Source organism: Nothobranchius furzeri, chromosome 19 (genome assembly GCF_043380555.1).
Source record: "Nothobranchius furzeri strain GRZ-AD chromosome 19, NfurGRZ-RIMD1, whole genome shotgun sequence".
NCBI lineage: Eukaryota > Metazoa > Chordata > Actinopteri > Cyprinodontiformes > Nothobranchiidae > Nothobranchius > Nothobranchius furzeri.
In genome coordinates this window covers 380,959-398,471 of record NC_091759.1, presented here as the reverse complement: position 1 = coordinate 398,471, position 17,513 = coordinate 380,959, and the positions used below count along the sequence as shown (strand labels likewise).

Genomic DNA, 17,513 nt, shown 5'->3' with positions numbered 1-17,513 from the left:
GCTTGGGGAAAGAAGTTGTTGGTTTCCCACTGAGCTGCAGAGGAGGCAGAGAAGAGGTGAAATGTATCGCAGAGTCAAGACTTACAGCTACAGGGAGATGAAACGGTACCAATACAGTAGGTATTCACTGTTCTATTGGTCTTGGTTTGTTTTAAATGTGAGGGCAGCAGCTGCAGAGATACTGGGAATTCAGAAATGGGCCCAAGTTGGAATGAAGTACATCAGATTACAGGTTTTGTTTTATAGTTTTGGTCAGGATGCCAAATATCAGGTCTGGGATCTTTAAAGTTGTGTTTAAGAATCAGGAAGAACTAATCTGCAGTACAACCAGTTTCCATGGTAACCCAAAGTGTATTACAATTAAAAGAGATGGCTTTTTTCTTATAAAAGTTCTAAGATCGATAAAAAAAATATGTTCACAAAGTTTAGCACTAAATTCCTCTCACATAAAGCGATATTGGCAGTTTTATTCTTGACATTTTCAGCACCTTCCAGAATGAGCCCTTTCAGAGTTCTGTCATTCTTGCCCACTCAGACTGCTAGCTGAGATTGTCCAAAATCCAGGAGGGGCTCAGAGTAGAGCATCTCTCTTGCATTTGAGAGGTGGTTCTATGCTAATGTCTTGCTTGTGACATCACAAACGGGGACATTTTGAAATGGCTTGTTTGAGGCACATAATTCTTGGAAAAAAACACACTGACAGACAACGGATGGACGTTTGTTTTCCTGTTTGGTGTTTGTAGAGGCAGTAGAGACCCCCATGGCAACAACAAAGGATGCAAAAAAGTGAGTTTAGAAAAAGATGTTGCCTTTGATTGGCATGCATCAAGCCAAAACACCCGTGGACAGCTGAAGACGTCCAATTTAGAGCTGCAGAAATCAATCACTTGCCGTGATTGCCTCTTTTTTTATTAATATGTTTGCAACTATTGCACAATATTTCTATTTCCCACATCCAAATTGTTTGTTTGAATAGTTTGAATTGAATACATCTGGATGACAGACTCAGTTTGTAGGCCATCAGGATAAAGCTGCTTTATTTGTCTCAGAAGCGGAGGAAACGAGGCAGTGTCCCGAGCAAACGGAACAAAAAGGTCTCATTTCCCCTCCTCTCTCTTCCACTCACTCTCTTTTTTTTCTTTTGTGGGAGCTATTAAAGAGGAGATGACATACGGAGCCTTTGCACTGTCCTCCCAGGAGGAGCCAGAGATGAAATCTGACATGTTTCAGCTAAAAGAAGTCAACTTGACATCAGGAACATCATTTGAAAAGTTCCCATCAGATTCCCTAAATATTCCCTCTTTCTTTTGCCGGACTGCTCGTGTAACTGACATCACTCAGCCTGAGGTGACTTCCACCTGATTTTACAACAACGCTCTGATTTCTGGAAGGTGTGGGAGTTCACCCACCTGTCCTTTGAAAAGGATCAGAGCTGATCTGTGGGGCGTGTTGTCGACATCACTGACAGATTTTATAGAGTTTTTTTTCCCTGAATGGAATTTGGTTTACGTTTCTGGCCGCAACACTCCGCTGTTTTTATCTGACCTTTACGAGGTGGCTGGATGGAGCAGGTGACTTGAGAATCATCACCTCAGGGTCTGAGTGTGAGTTTTGGGTTAAGGAGTTGGGTATTAAAGTTGAAGTGCATTTTTATGAAAAGTTGTAAAGAATCTTATCGGTTACTGAACAGCCTCCGTTTGGAGAAACAGCTTACATCCTTCAGGACTGATAGGCTAACGGCTAGTTTGATCATAGCCAAGACCAAAGGGTGTTCCTGAATCTTAAAACACTCACAATCTCTAAAAACGTACAACTCCACCACGCAGCCGAACTCCTCCAGTTTTGTGTTGTTTGTGGAGATAAGAGCATCGGTGTTGCACAGTGAACACGGTCAGTGGTAGAGTCGCGCTGCTTTAAGCCAATCAGAGGCGAGATGTCCAAATATCAGGAAATAAGAGTTAAAATCCTGCTGTGTTCTGCCCCCCCCCCCCCCCCCCCCCATCACCCCACAGGATGTTCACCTAAACTAGAGACGACTGTTGTGCTGAAGTGAACTTGATCTTTGAAAAACAAACGTGCAAACGCACAGGAATGCTTCATCCGTGCATCCTAGGATCTCAGAATAGAAACATCCTCATAAGTAGTTCCACATGTTCTGGGACAAGAGATTTGTTTAAAATGTATTAGTAATTAATGTGAAAGTGTACCACAAACATTAAGAGGAATACTGATGCATATATTCACGGACGGAGGAGGAAATTGCGTAGAAGGCTGAAGCCGCCTATTCATTCCTGGGATACTCATCATTCGGATGCCAAAGAGCTGCATTGTTTACCCCCATTCAAACGAGGTCTTAGTACCGAGCAGATCTGGCCGTGCAGCTCTCTGCAGCTCAGTGTTGGTGGCACTGGGGGAGAGTTTTCTGTGTGACTATTTGGCTGAGTTGTGCAAGGGTTCCTTTTTTATTTTCTGGTCCAGTCTTTGGAAAATGCAGCCCGTGTTCTGACGGTGCAATCTGCAAAAGTAGTTGTTAGGAGTAAGAATTTTCACGTTGATAAGAGAAGCTTAAAAAATGTTTTGCAGATGAGTCACGGTGTGATCACCAGGAAGTGAGATGGTTTTGGCCGTGAACAGATGGGAGTGGGATGAATCTGCATCAGACAGCAGGCTTTGCTTCGCACGTGTCACTGTGTTGTGTTTTATTTATTTATTTATTTATTCATTTATGTATTTGCTTGCCGTCTAACCAGAGATCCTCTTTTCCTGACTCATGCCTGCAGCAAGGTCTCAGATGTCAGTTGCGTGTGTTCTTGGCCTTTCCGTCTGTCTAACTGACCCACCCTGCATGCGTGAAAAAAACTTTCTTACCTCATCAAATATTTTGAGTTTGACTGGGGAGGACGGTGGCACAGGAGTTAAGCGCTCGCCCTGTAATGGGAAGGTTGCAGGTTCAAGCCCCGCTCCGTCTGTCGTTGTTGTTGTTGTGTCCTTGGGCACGACACGTAACCCACCTTGCCTGCTGGGCTCCGTCAGTGCGCCCCAGGGCAGCTGTAGCTGCAGTGTAGCTCATCATCATCAGGGTGTGAATGTGTGTGTGAATGGGTGAATGACTGATTATGTTGTAAAGCACCTTGGGGGTTCCAGGACTCTAGAAGGCGCTATATCAAATACAAGCCATTTACCATTTAGGAAATAAGAACATATCAACATGTAACATTTTTTAAAGTTTGAGTTTTGGGGGGATTTTTACTACTTATCAGGCTCTCTTGGCATCCATAACCACATCATGCAGGTGTTTATTTTACATCTTATTTCTCTGTGGGAGTTAAGGATAGGCTAATTATAAGCCACTAGGCTTCAATCTATTCCTTTTTTCGGTTGCTTGATTACTTTTATGTAAAATTGATAAATTGTTGTTGTTGACCGAATAAAAAAATATATATATTTCCATATTTGTCCATCCTACGGTTTCCATTTATGCATATTAAATCAACCAAACTAGTCTGCACTAACACAAATGTTAAACTCCTGCTCCAAGCTATCATTTTTCTTTCTTTTTTTTTTTTTACTTTAAACAAAGTGTAACAAGAGCTTGAAGGTGTGGTTGTCTCATTTATTCAACACAGAATACAGGTGCAGGTGCAGTAAGACTACTAGAAGACTCTAGTAGTCTTACTGCACCTGCTTCAGGAATTAGAAGTGAACCAAATCAGAGTTGAGCTTAGATAGCAGGATCTGGAGTCTTATGTCCTGATGTTATTACATCTCTCCTCTGATTGGCTAACAGCAACTCGACTCTACCATTGACTCTGTTTGCAACGTTGATGTTTTCTCTCCACAAATAACACAAGCCTGGAGGAGTTCTGCCGTGTGGTGGAGTTACTAATGCTGACGGCTAGCTGCTACTAGCTGAGACGTTCTCTGCTGTTCTCTGCCTTCCCCGTCACGAGTTAAGTTGGGCGAGTTCATGAATGTTAATTGACAGTGTGATGTCACACTGTCAAGCTTTCCAAATCTTAGCATTTACCATCTATTTCACATCAGAAGCTAATGCAGGAAAAAGGTGTAGCACACAATTTTCACGTTCAGGTTGCATGTTAAACTCAGACGGACTGATCTTTTTCAAAAATAAGTAAATATGGATTCTCAGTGGCGGACCTCTTTAATGTTCGTGGACACCTTTTAGTGCCGAAACAGTGGCAAGGTGCTGACGTTTTAGCTAATTTTGTATGAAGAAGCAAAGGCTGAGAGGACCGAGCCAGCATATTTTCATTTCATGTTCAGCCTGCATGTTAAACTCAGTGACCAATTATAATCAGAAATAATAATTAAAATATGCGTTGTTTGTGTTTCGCTCCTTTAAAACTTGAGGGTTTTTTTTTGTAAAGAAACTTTTGTTCCTTTAAATCTGTAAAATTTTCACTTACGCAACAATTTGAATTAAACAGCTATAATTCTGCATTCAGAACCCATCAATAGTCCACCCAAAAACACCAAAGAATTCCCGAGCACAGCCACAGCTGCAGCTGGGGATAAGTCAAGTGCATAGAGGAATATCACTAGTTTGTGATGACTTTTGGGACTTTGACTGTAACTTTAGTCGTGATTTGTCCACGTTGTCTGAACTCGCCGCATTGAAATAGGTTTGGTTCCAGGTTTGCTCTCTTGAGCGGAAGCGGAGGCAAGTGAGAGGGAAATGTGATAATGAAGTGACTTCAGGCGTAGTTTCTATTTCGTTTGAAGACTGGTTTGTTTTAAATGGGGTGAGTCAGATTTACTGCCCAGGGAAATCAAACGAGACAGAAAGGGTCAGGAAAGAGGAAGAAATGTTCTGAGTCTGGCTGCAAGAAAACAAAATGTCTACAGAAATGTGGGATTGGGAATTTCCGGCTTGTGATGTAAGCATTGTGAATGCATTTTCACGTTGCATTGGTAGAAATAAAGAAGCAGCAGAAGGATGGACAATAGAGCTCCGGGAGTTGACGTCACTTCTCCCGGCATGCAAAAGTTCAAATCGAAACGGCGCCATCTTGGCAGGCAGAAGCCCGCTGCTGGACTATTTGTTATTGTCAGAAAACTCAATCAAACGGGAAATATGGTAGATTCCTGTTGTGCCCCAGGATGCAGAACAGACGCGGACGACATAAGGAATGAGCCTTCTACAGGATTCCCCAAGATCCGGAGCGCTGCAAACGTTGGATCATTGTAATAAAACGCGCTAGTGACCAGGCTAAAATGAAACTTTGGAATCCAGAGAGTAAAGGTTTTCGCTTATGCAGCGACCGCTTCATATCAGGTACTTAAACCAATGTTTCCTCAACTGTGTATGGTATTTATTTTAAATACTTTTATTATGATTCTTAGTGGGCTTCCTAAACTTATTTTGGCGTGGCTTTTTCTGTCTTATTACTCACAGCAACAAGTAAACGTCACGTAAAACGTTGCCTCGTGAGTTCTGCGTGCTGCCGTTTACGTGTTTTATGATCACAGCAATTAACCGGCTAAGCTGTATTTAATTTTTAAGCAATGGTTGATCGATTGTCAGATCACACATAAAAAGCACTTTGGATTGCTATTATCTGTCTCACCGAGACAGATCTCAGACAGATCATGAGACGCTCCTGCCTGACATATTTATTTTATTCACGGAAAACTATCAAACTAGTGATTTCTCTTGGCGTTCAGTTTATACATTCAAACAGCACAGCACTCTATTTAAACTACTTAAATTTGTCCATCCATCCATCCATTTTCATCCGCTTATCCGGAGTTGGGTCGTGGGGCAGTGGCCTAAGTCGAGAGGCCCTGACTTCCCTCTCCCCAGCCGCTTGGGCCAGCTCCTCTGGGGAAATCCCAAGGGGTTCCCCGGCCAGGTCCGGTAAGAAGTCCGCTCCGACAGCTTCTGGCGTTTTTAAAAAGTATCCCAGGGGCACGGTAAGGGTCGGAGATGTTTAATCTATTTAATTTCTGACTATATAAAACGATTTCTTCGGTTTTAAAGTGTGAAGTAAACTCCGACGGAGTAAAATCCAAGCCAATCCCGTTCATTTTGTTTACCTTTGTTGCCTGCCAACATGGCGTCTACTCTCTGAGAGTCACATGACGTCCAGAGCTCTATAGGCTGTAATGTGTTCCCTTTATTTTCCAGTCAGTTTCGTAATTCTGAGTCAAAAAAAAAAAAGACTAAAACGCTCCCGGAGGAAACACTCACCCTAACCTCCAAATCCAATATGGCTGCCTCGTGCATAAAAAGTGGTGCTAGCTAGTATAAATTGAAAACATCTCCACCAATACGAGTGCATGTGAGTGCAAATAAATAGTCATTGGTGGCATCTGGAGCTGATCTAGAACTCATCTCAAACTATTTTCTATTTAGTTTCTGGTCAAAGATGTGAAAAACCTCTGCTAGTCTAACTTAGACCACCAGATCCTTTCTAACTGATGTCTGCTACAGGTAAAGCGCTGATGGATGACAAGCACTGGTTGCGAAAGAAATGATTTTCATTCCCAATGGATGGAAAATGATTTGAGGAAGAGCCTGAGAAGTGAAAACGACCATCTCTACATAATCTCTCTGAGTCTAAATCGGTCCAGATCGGAGCAGGTGAGCGTGTTTACTCGCTGCACAGGCAGCTCCGGGGAGACTTCCTGCAACAGCTGATGATACCAGACGCTACGAGAGCTGCCAGTGCCCCCTCAAAGTGGGCCAAATTAAAAAATAGAGAGCAATCAGTGTGGTCCCGTGATGGTGACAAGTTTCATGTTAGGCAAACACACACACACACACACACACACACTTGCTGTCACACCTTCTCAGCATGTCCTTGCTGGCTCCAAACTCAGGATCTAATTATTCCCGTTAATCGCCAGTCGCTCGAGCTAACTCATTGTGGAGAGCCACACTGTGGAGATGGACACACACACACACACACACACACACACACACACACACACACACACACACACACACACACACACACACACACACACACACACACACACATCTCTGACGCTACTCTTACAGTCACCCAACACATGCGCACACTCACTCATACAAGTGCTCTCCAAACAGCACACTCTCACTTCAGCTTTTTGCAGGATGTTATGAAATCAGCACCGTTGCTGAAACTTCGTGGAGGTCGCTGGGCGTCCTTTCTCTCACCCACCCACATTTCACCTGACACACACGCACACACACACACACACACGCAGCGGGCTGAAGCTCCCTCAGCTCTGTCCCAGCTCCACTTGTGTGAGGCGCCTGCCGCTGATCGGACTGACGCCCGGAGCAACGAGGGCCAACCCAGCACTGATTTGATTTTACAGCCCAGTCGCTCTCCAGTAACCTCCGATTCATCAGCCCAGGAAGACAAGAGGAGAAAAGAAGAGGAGGACTGGTGATGGCTATGACTGACATTGCTGAGGATGACCTGGATGAGATGATGCGTGAGGAGGCGGAGGACGTTTTCTACGAGGACGGTAGGACTCCTGGGGGTCGGGTGGGCAGCAGGTACGAGAGCTGCTCAGGAGTTCAGCGCTGGCTTCGCTCACAGCTGCTGCTGCTGCTGCTGCTGTTGGGGTGAAGCAAAGGTGATGGTTGGATGGTGGCCCAGGAGGCTCCCTGTCAGCTGTGTGGGTGTGGTGGACTGCTACATGCTCCAACACTTGTGCAACCACAGGAAGTTCTGTTATTAGCCATTACACGCATAAACTCTCATAACAGTTGGTAAATTCGTTTTCTTTTCTCGTCTTCACAAGTTAGCAGTAGTTTAATTTTTTAACTCAGCCTTTTTTCTTCTTTAGAGAACGGCGCGGAGCCGTGCCCTCTGCAGTGTGGGCGTTCTTGTGTAACAGGCAGATGTTTCAAACCAAACATTATAGAGAAAAATCCAACTTTCTGCCAGCGTTTTGAACCTCCCGCAGTCAGATGCATCATAATCAACAACCGCACCACTTTACAATAAGGCTCCACTGACAAATGGCTAATTAATACTTCATACATAAGTTACTAATCAACCTATAACACTTTATTCATCATTAATATGTTTTAATTACACATTTATTAAGGGACTAAACCATTCACATTCAAATCTTATCTGTCACTACTTAATATGTAACAGATTACCTTATGCTTACTAGTAACTTAGTCTGGGATGTCAGTAATACTTTAAAATGGGGTCCTTTTATTAATGTTACTTAGTGCATTATTAAGCATTATTAAACGAAAGGGCCATTTATTAACATCATTGTTACTATTGACTATTATCTCCTACCACTGCTATGCAGATGACACCCAGCTCTATCTGTCATTTCCACCGGACGACCACACGAATATCAAACTGTCTCTCTGACATATCAAAATGGATGAAATCTCACCGTCTCCAACTCAACCTCTCTAAAACTGAACTACTTGTCATCCCAGCAAAACCATCCATACAGCACAATATCTCAATCCAAAATGACTTCCTATCTCTGGATCCTTCAAAAGCCGTTCGAAATCTGGGTGTTGTGATTGATGAACACCTGACCTTTAAAGATCATGTTGCCTCTGTTGCTCGTTCATGCCGCTTTGCGCTGTATAACATACGAAAGATCAGACCATACCTAACACAACATGCCACCCAGCTCCTGGTGCAATCTGTAATCTCACACCTCGATTACTGCAATGCCCTTCTAACTGGTCTTCCAGGCTGTACTGTGAGACCTCTTCAAATGGTCCAGAACGCAGCGGCGCGTCTGGTCTTCAATCAGCCAAAAAGAGCACACATCACCCATCTGTTCATTGAGCTCCACTGGCTACAGCTAGCAGCACGCATCAAATTCAAATGGCTAACACTAGCATACAAAGTCCGAGATGGTACGGCTCCCATCTACCTGAATCCTCTTGCAAAGGCTTACGTCTCGGCCTGGCCGCTCCGGTCATCACAGGATCGTCGGCCAGCAGTGCCTACACCACGCTCAGGACAATCCAGACTCTTCTCGTGCATCGTTCCACAAATGTGGAATGACCTACCAAGCACTACCAGAACTGGGGCTTCCTTTTCAATTTTCAAGAAACTCCTGAAGACCCTGATCTTCAGAGAGCATCTTCTAAACTAACACCCTCCCTGCACCCGTCCCCCCTCTACTGTCCACTCCTTGTTCCGTCCTCTCCATGATTGATGTCAAGTTGTTGTTGTTATTGTTGTTGTTAGCCTCAAGGGCAACATGCCGATTATCACTTGTAAGTCGCTTCGGACAAAAGCGTCTGCTAAATACATAAACATAAACATGTGTCCTTAAGGTCAGGGCAAAGGGCTGGGGGGTGGGGTGGGGGTTGCTTAGCAATGCATTGCATAATAAGGTTAAGCAGTTGTTAATACTTTATATCATAAAAATTGACTTTTTGGAGCTTTTTACCGTGGGATATTGTCATTCACTCAGGAGAAACACCCCTAAACCCTTTTTTGGCTGCATTCACACATTGTCCTGCCTCAGCTTCAACTTTTTCTAGTTTAATTTCAGGCTTGCTCACAGATGACTGCTTTAAACCTCCACCTGTACCACCGTGGATATTCGATCTAAGTACTTCTGCATCGGGGACAAAACCCCTCCGTAAAAACCACGGGTCCTGTCCACAGACACACAAAATGGACAGCACAGGATGTGTGTGTTTGGTGACTATTGATTGGTAGCCCATGGTTCGAGTGACTGACTTGTATGCTGTTTTGCGCCGCTTTGGCTCCCGGTCTCGTCAGTAACTTTATTTTAGCTACACTTGCCAGAATTATGTTTTCAACCCTTTATCAGTAAACTGTTTCAAAAAGGGATGCAACGATACCACTTTTTTCCAAACCGACACGATACTTGAGTCTGAGTACTCGATGATACAGATTACCGATACCGATACTTATACCACACAAAAAAATGACAATGATTTGGAATACAGGTTTTGTTTTCTTCTCTGCTTTCAACAGGAAAAGACTGAGGAAGACAAAAATTAAAATATATTAATAGAAATGATCACAAAACTAAAATATTTGTTGAACAGACATGATAAGTTACAGTGAAGCCACATTCAGGCAACTGCATTGGTATCGGTTCCTGGTATCGGTGCATCCATAGTGTCAAACAAAAGGACTCACCTTTTTTATTCATTTTTTACTTCTTTGTTTATTTCGTCGGGGTGAGTCCATGTGAGGTGAGCTGAGTAAATCAAAATGCTGCTTGGAAATGATCAAACTCAAAGATGTTTAGAGACACAAAATATTTTGCAGAAAATAATCAATGAATCTAAAATATGCTTCAGCTGGCTAAATAAATGACTGATGCCATCAGGAATCAAACCAGAATCAGCTCATGGCACTTTAAGATGGAAGGTAGGCGCTTTAACAACTGGACTACCAAGGACAATACAACAGCAGGCTTGCCTACGATACTACTGGACGTGCATTTTGTCAGAGCGGGAGTGGGCGGAGCTTCACTGGAACAGACCTTTTCATTTTTGGGTAGAAAATCAGGCTGACGGACAAAACTCATATTCAAGATAAATGACATCTCATTAGTGCCAACGATAATATTTAATCATAAACTGTGCCTAACTTTGTTCTCAAAGGTTTAAAAAGCACGATCTAGCTCCCTTAATAGGTTATTAATGCTTAATAATGCATTAAGTAACATTAATAAAGGGACTCTTATTCTAGTAGGTTAAAATAATATTCTTAACTTTTCAAATGACATTTCGCTCCTCCAGGGGCGGCGTTAGGCCTGGCTACTTGGGCTGAAGCCCCGGATGTTTTATGAAAAGCCCCGGATCTAAATCGTGGAAGTAACATGCAGTACCAAGGTCTAACAGAGAGGGAGCAGCTGGCAGTAGTGTGTATACAGCCTGCCTGAGCCTCCACCACTGAAGAAGAAGCCCTTCAGCAGCCGGCTTCTTCTACTGTCTCTGCCTGAAACGCATGAGTGAAGATGGACATAAGGACGTTTTTTAGACCAAAAGTACAACGACAGAACCCCAGCTTTGATGAGACTGGTGTTGACTCAGGTTTGTGAGTCTTATTTGAAAATATTTGTTGTGCTGCTGGTTTGCCTAAAGTTAGCTTATCAGGTAAAGTTGTTGGAGAAAGAAAGGGAATATTTACTATCATCTCCCAATAAACACAAACAGGAACAATACTCTGCCCTAAACATGCTTAATATGTAGCTTCATATTAAAATTTATGTGGTACAAGTTGAATATATATGATGTTGACTAGTGCGTGTCACGTGTGTGTGCGCGCGCGTGTGTGTGTTAAGCCCCGGATCTTCTTCAGTCCTAAATCCGCCCCTGCGCTCCTCTAATAAGGAGTTCTATTTATTTACTTATCTTAGGAGCAAAATGTCTTCCAAACTTGTTTAAAAGCCCAGTTGCTTTTTTTTAGCCTACCAGAATACATCAACTGATGTTTTAATTCCACATTGTGCTCAGACTGTCTTTGCACTGGTGGTAAATCGGGTTTTTGCGTGTGAATCCCGTCTGCAACAGGTGGATCTCAGTGTTTTCTGTACCTTTTTTATGATGTTATTTAGCTAAGAAGTTTTTCACAAGGACACTTTAAGGACAAATGTCACAATTACTCTGGTTAGGCTGAGACAGAAGAACTGAGGAAGTGTGTGGCCTTTTCCTTTTGAGCAGAAACTTTCATTAAGCATTTTGTTGCATTTGTTCTTTACATGCTAAGCTAATCAAATGGTGGTTGCATAATTTTTTTTTATGTCTCTCTCTCTGCAAGAAAAACGTGGCTGTTCTCCCACTGAGACTCCCACCAGCACTAAAGCCATTAAACCCATTTTCACAGTTTTTTTTTTCAAAGTGTGAATTGTTTTTCCCTCAGATTCTCGCCTCTGTCCTTCATGGAGGCTGCACCTTGTTGTTTCTTCCATTAAAACATTGAAGGTGAAAAGCAGCTGGTCCTTTAGATCTTAAGAGCCAAGGAGGAGGATGCTCCCAGATGTTGCATCATCTGATTGTGTGATAATTCTTCCTCTGACCCACTTTTGACTGATGCTCAGTGCTCGCAGAGCTCCGTGTGAACAACTCAACGCCAGGAGCAACTCGGTCAGATGATTCTGTGCGACAAACCAGCCAAGCTCATATGCATGCAGAAGCTGGCCCGCAGGCATCTGTGTGTTTATTCATAGACACATCAGAAGGCTGCAGAATGTGAACCATTTCTAATTTCTGTTCTAATTAGGATTGACGATGGAAAGTATTCTGAGTGTCTTGTGCTGAATAATCAAGTGTTTTAATCTTGTTGGTGCTTGATGCAAATTTACTATCTCCATCCTTTCTTTATCCTGTTTAGTTTCATTATTAGTGGACTAGCTCAGGATTCTGTCTGATGGCATCGCATGGCACGTTCTTGCGCGGAAATGTTTAAGACAAAGAATCCTTCAGCTGCAAGTCAGAAATATATCTTTGTCTATTAAATTCAAGCATAAATTTGACGATTTCTGGTATAAAAACTACACTTTAGTGGTCAGTAGAAGGGCATTAGCTGTGATGCGTCTTTAGCAGTTTGCATTAGGAGCAGATTTAATGTCAGCACTGATGTATGGTCAACAATTACTTCAAGAAATACAATTTGTATAATTAAAAAATGGACACTTTGTTCAATTCAATTTTATTTATATAGCGCCAAATCACGACAAGAGTCGTCTCAAGGCACTTCACATAATAAACATTCCAATTCACAGTTCATTAAGCCAATCAGAAATAATGTTTCCTATATAAGGAACCCAGCAAATTGCATCAAGTCACTGACTAGTGTCAGTGACTATACAGCAATCCTCATACTAAGCAAGCATAAAGCAACAGTGGGGAGGAAAACTCCCTTTTAACAGGAAGAAACCTCCAGAGAATCCTGGCTCAGTATAAGCAGCCATCATCCACGACTCACTGGGGATCGAGAAGACAGAGCAGGCACACACACACACACACGCACGCACGCACACACACACACACACACACACACGCACACAGGCACGCACGCACACACACACACACACACACACACACACACACACACACAGAGACAAAGACAAAGTAATGTGTCTATAGTTATATTGTGATGTCTTAGTAAATATTCTATTTGGTGAGAGATAAACTTTATTGTATTTATCCTAGTGAATCTACAATCAAACGGATAAACTAGTAGTAGCACATCCAATGTCAAGGAAAGCAAAAAGTTATTATCAGTTCCCTGATGTACCCATCAGAGTAATTTACGTGACTAATGACGCAAAGTTTCAACTCAGCACTTGCATTCATTTAGCCTTTTTAAAATGATCACAGAGCAGGGAGACAGTTTATTCACCAGATACCGGAATTTGTTTAATTTTCTTCTGCGAAACAATCATAAACGCCAAGTTCACTGAGAAACCATTTTTCCTTGTTAATTCTTAAATATGATCCATTACTCTGAGTTTCACGTGCAGGCTGAATATAAACAGTTTTCTACCCATATTTCCTGCATCAGCTGCCGATGGAAAATAGACGGTGAAAAGCTTGAATTAGAAAAGCCGTTCAGATCTTTGTCTCGCTGAAAATTAGCATTCATGGACTCACCCATCTTGGCTCCTAATGGGGAAGCCTGTTGTTAATTTAACGTCCAGGAGAGAGTAGAGCGTGTCTCAGCTAGTAGAAGCTAATCATTAGCATGTGCAGCTCCACAAGGTGGCAGAACTACATCAGGCTTGTGTTACTTGTGGAGATAAAGCATCAACTCTGCAGAGCAAACAGAGTTGAAGTTTGCCAATCAGAGGCAATATATCCAAAAATCAGGAAATAAGACTCCAAATTCCCCCGTCTTCAGCTCAGCTCTTCTGTGGCTCACTTCGACTTCCTGAAACATGAGCACTAGAGCTTTTTTTCCCCACAGAGAATAACTCACAAGTCATTCATTTATCCTAGAGACCACTGCAAATGTGTTGAAAAAACAAGAGAACTTGGAATCTCAACTTTATTAGCATTAGCAACTCCACAAAATGGCAGAACTCTTTCGGGTTTGTGTTATTTGTAGAGATCAAATATTGACGTTGCAGAACAAACAGTTAGAGGAAGAGTCATGCTGCTGTTAGTCTATCAGAGGCAAAATGTTCGAACATCATGAAAAATAATGACTCAGACTCCAAATCCTGCTGTTTTCTGCTCTCTACTCCTCTGGCTAACTTCTACTTCCTGTAACAGGAGCGCCAGAGCTTTATTTCCATGGAGAACGACTCACAAGGCATTCATTCATTCATCGACCACTGCAGATTTCTTGAACCAGCACGTGCATGAACACTCTAAGTCCTGTTTGTGGGTTACACACAAACAGGATCCATAAACACCAGCTGATGATGTCAAAAGCACTGTTTCTAAATTCACAGCAACTGTGGAGGCAGCTCAATGGGATGTTCTGACCCACTTTAACTACATTTCTGCAGGGGAATACAAGACAATGGGCTCATTTAATGATTTTACATATGTTATTAAGAATACAGATAGATAATGCAAATGTTCTTTTAGTGATAACGTAAAGCAGAAGCTAATTTTTAATAGTTTTTACATCAGGCATCTCAAGAAGGACCTCTTGAGGCGTCGACCTCAGAGCTAATGTTAGATAGAGGCGTGTAGGAGATGGATTTGCTGTCAGAGCTGTGCTCTCTGAGACAATAGGCTGAACAACGCACGGTTAGTCTTCCTTGTAATGTTTCTGTAACACTGCTGAGCTGAATTACGACTAACGTGATGCTACTTTGGTCCTGGGCCTGAACAGAGCAGAAACACTCTCCCACTCTTTCCCATTTTCTGCCTCTTCTGTTCACTTAAACCCTCAGAGGCTTCAGTTCAGCAGGCAAAAAGCATCTCTGAGTGGGAATGATGTGTTTGAGCTCAGACCTTTAAACCGGTAGAGCGGCAGAAACACGAGAGGGGGATCACGGCGTGCAGATTACCAAGCATTGACATTTAACGCACATGCTGACTGAATTATTGTCTGACTGAGTGTGACTCCGGCATAACTTCACACGTCTCGCTGCAGTCGGCGGGCTGAGTTGTGATTCGGTCACCTTTGGTGGCTCTCCAGCCAAGCATGAAGAGGCAAAATGAAAGTCTGGATGATGAAACTAGAATCCAACACAATGTGCTCAGATCCGATTTTATGGTTCCAACAAAACATTCGCGAAGGTTAGGAACCAAGACCAGGGCTGTGAAATAGATGTTCTGCATGAATGTAAGGATTCTGCTCATGTTGGTTTTTGTTTCAGGGCTTTGGTATCTCTGGGTTGGACACAGACCTTTAGACTGATTTAGCAGTATAAGGTAGACTATTTTTCTTCTGTGAGGGAATCCTTTCATTTTTAGCTAGATGAGGAGGAAAATGTTAAAACATGTAACAAAATTGTAAAAAAAATTTAAAAAAGTGATAAATTTTTATTGCTTTTTCGTAAAACAGCTTATATTTTATAAGAATGTTCTAAAACAACTTTTTCTGGATGTTCCCAGAACATCCTGGAACACGAGTGCTTCAGCATTCTTTGTTGATTTCTTCCCGTTCAACTAGGACATTAGCAATAGCTTGAGCTAGCGTTAGTAGTAACTTGGGTTAGCATTAGCAGTGTCTTAAGGGCCTTTTCCTACCACCACCATCGTGGCTGTATTAGGCGTCTCATCGCTCCCAGAAAATACAAAAATGGAGCTGAAAGCAATATGGAATAAAAACAATGCTAAAGTTTTGGGAAAATACATGGGAAGAGGGTGGGAAAGTGGGGAACAATACAGGAGTTTCCTAAACAGACAGAGTCCATTATGGTGTCTTACAAGTGTCCCTATCAGCGGCAGACATGGCCTCTGCTTAATGTCAGAGGAAGATCTTCTATCCCCATTTGCTAATATTTAGGCATTGACAACCATCATTTCATGTTTGTGTCATTTTTTTGCCTCTATTTTAGAAAGTAAGGCAGCACCACATCACTATATTATCTACCATGGAGTCACAGAGTTACAGCACGAAGCTGTGCATACGAGTCCTTTATAAGGGATTTAGCTCTCCAGCAGTAGTTGTAGCTTGCATTTGCAGTAGATTGGCTAGCGTTAGCATCATGCTAGAATTTGCAGTAGTTCAGGTCAGCATAGCAGTAATTAGTATATTTTTAAGTGTACTTTCAAGGACAAAAGTATACTCAATTGTATGTGAAGTAAACTTATATTGTTACTTTAAGTATACTTTCAAGGAGAAAGTCTACTCAATTATGTCAGAAGTATACTACAAGTACACATATATTGTTACTTTAAGTGGACTTTCAAAGAGAAATGTATACTCAATTATATCAGAAGTACACTACAAGTACATTTATATTGTTACTTTATGTATACTTTCAAGAAGAAAGTATACTCAATTATATCAGAAGTATACTACAAGTACACTTGTATTGTTACTTTAAGTATACTTTCAAAGAGAAACGTATACTCAATTGTATCAGAAGTACACTACAAGTACATTTATATTGTTACTTTAAGTATACTTTCAAAGAGAAATGTATACTCTATTATATCAGAAGTATACTACAAGTACACTTATATTGTTACTTTAAGTATACTTTTAATGATAACAGTATACTCAATTATATCAAATGTACACTCCAAGTACACTTATGATGTTACTTTAAGTATACTTTCAAAGAGAAAAGTATACTCAATTATATCAGAAGTACACTAAAAATAAACTTATATTATTACTTTGAAGAATACTTGTAGTATACTACAAGTATACTTTAAGTGGCCCAATTTAGTCCCAAGGAGTATACTTCTAAGTAAACTTTAAGTACAAGTATGCAAATAAACTTAGGTACACTTAAGTATACTTGATATTATATACTTAAAGTATACTTCTTTTTCGTAAGGGTAGCTCAAGCTAGCATTGTCCTGCAGTTAGCAATTTGACGTTGAAGTGGGTTGTGAAATGCTAATGGTGTGTGGATGTTTAAGGAAGTAGTAGCTCAGGAGGTTGAGCGGGTTGTCCAGTAATGGGAAGGTTGCAGGTTTGATCCTTGATGAATGATACACTGTAGTGTAAAGCACTCTGCCTTGCGCTATACAAGTGCAGGTAATTTATCATGTTTGTGATTATTTATACCGTCCTTTATCAGAACTGTTTCTCCAAGGCTATTACAAAAATTGCATAAACTTTTTGGTACACTACATTAGACACCCCAAGCTGCCTATATTCAACAACAGGGTAATGTGAAATGACACCTTTAATGTCTCTACATTTCTACATGAAACCTCACCTTTTATGAATGATTTTACAGGAAGCTCCAGACGCTTTTGGGCACCAGTTATCACACTTTCATTCACAGTAAATAGCCCCTTTTATACACATTCATCTAAAAAAATGTTTTTCTGAATAAATTAAACTCCAACAGTTCACTAAAAGTGCACAGAATCTCTATTGAGACCAAAATCATCACAATAGCTCCTTTAACTTTCTCTTCAGGATTCAGATGTAGGT

At 41.7% G+C, this 17,513-nt stretch overlaps 1 protein-coding gene across 3 annotated transcripts in view; it reads left to right on the top strand.

Moving 5' to 3' along the window:
• The window catches only part of ripor2 (RHO family interacting cell polarization regulator 2), a 96,108-nt gene that overhangs the window by 17,191 nt on the left and 61,404 nt on the right, over window positions 1–17,513 (top strand). The window contains exon 1 of one of the 3 annotated variants that reach the window (XM_070547365.1): window positions 16–116. The exons of 1 other annotated variant lie outside the window; for it this stretch is intronic. In XM_070547365.1, the coding sequence (XP_070403466.1) occupies window positions 62–116 (55 nt within the window). In that variant the 5' untranslated portion in view covers window positions 16–61. Of the gene's footprint in view, window positions 1–15; window positions 117–7,269; window positions 7,480–17,513 lie in introns of those variants that run through there. One more of the 3 variants, XM_070547363.1, reaches the window with a different exon arrangement.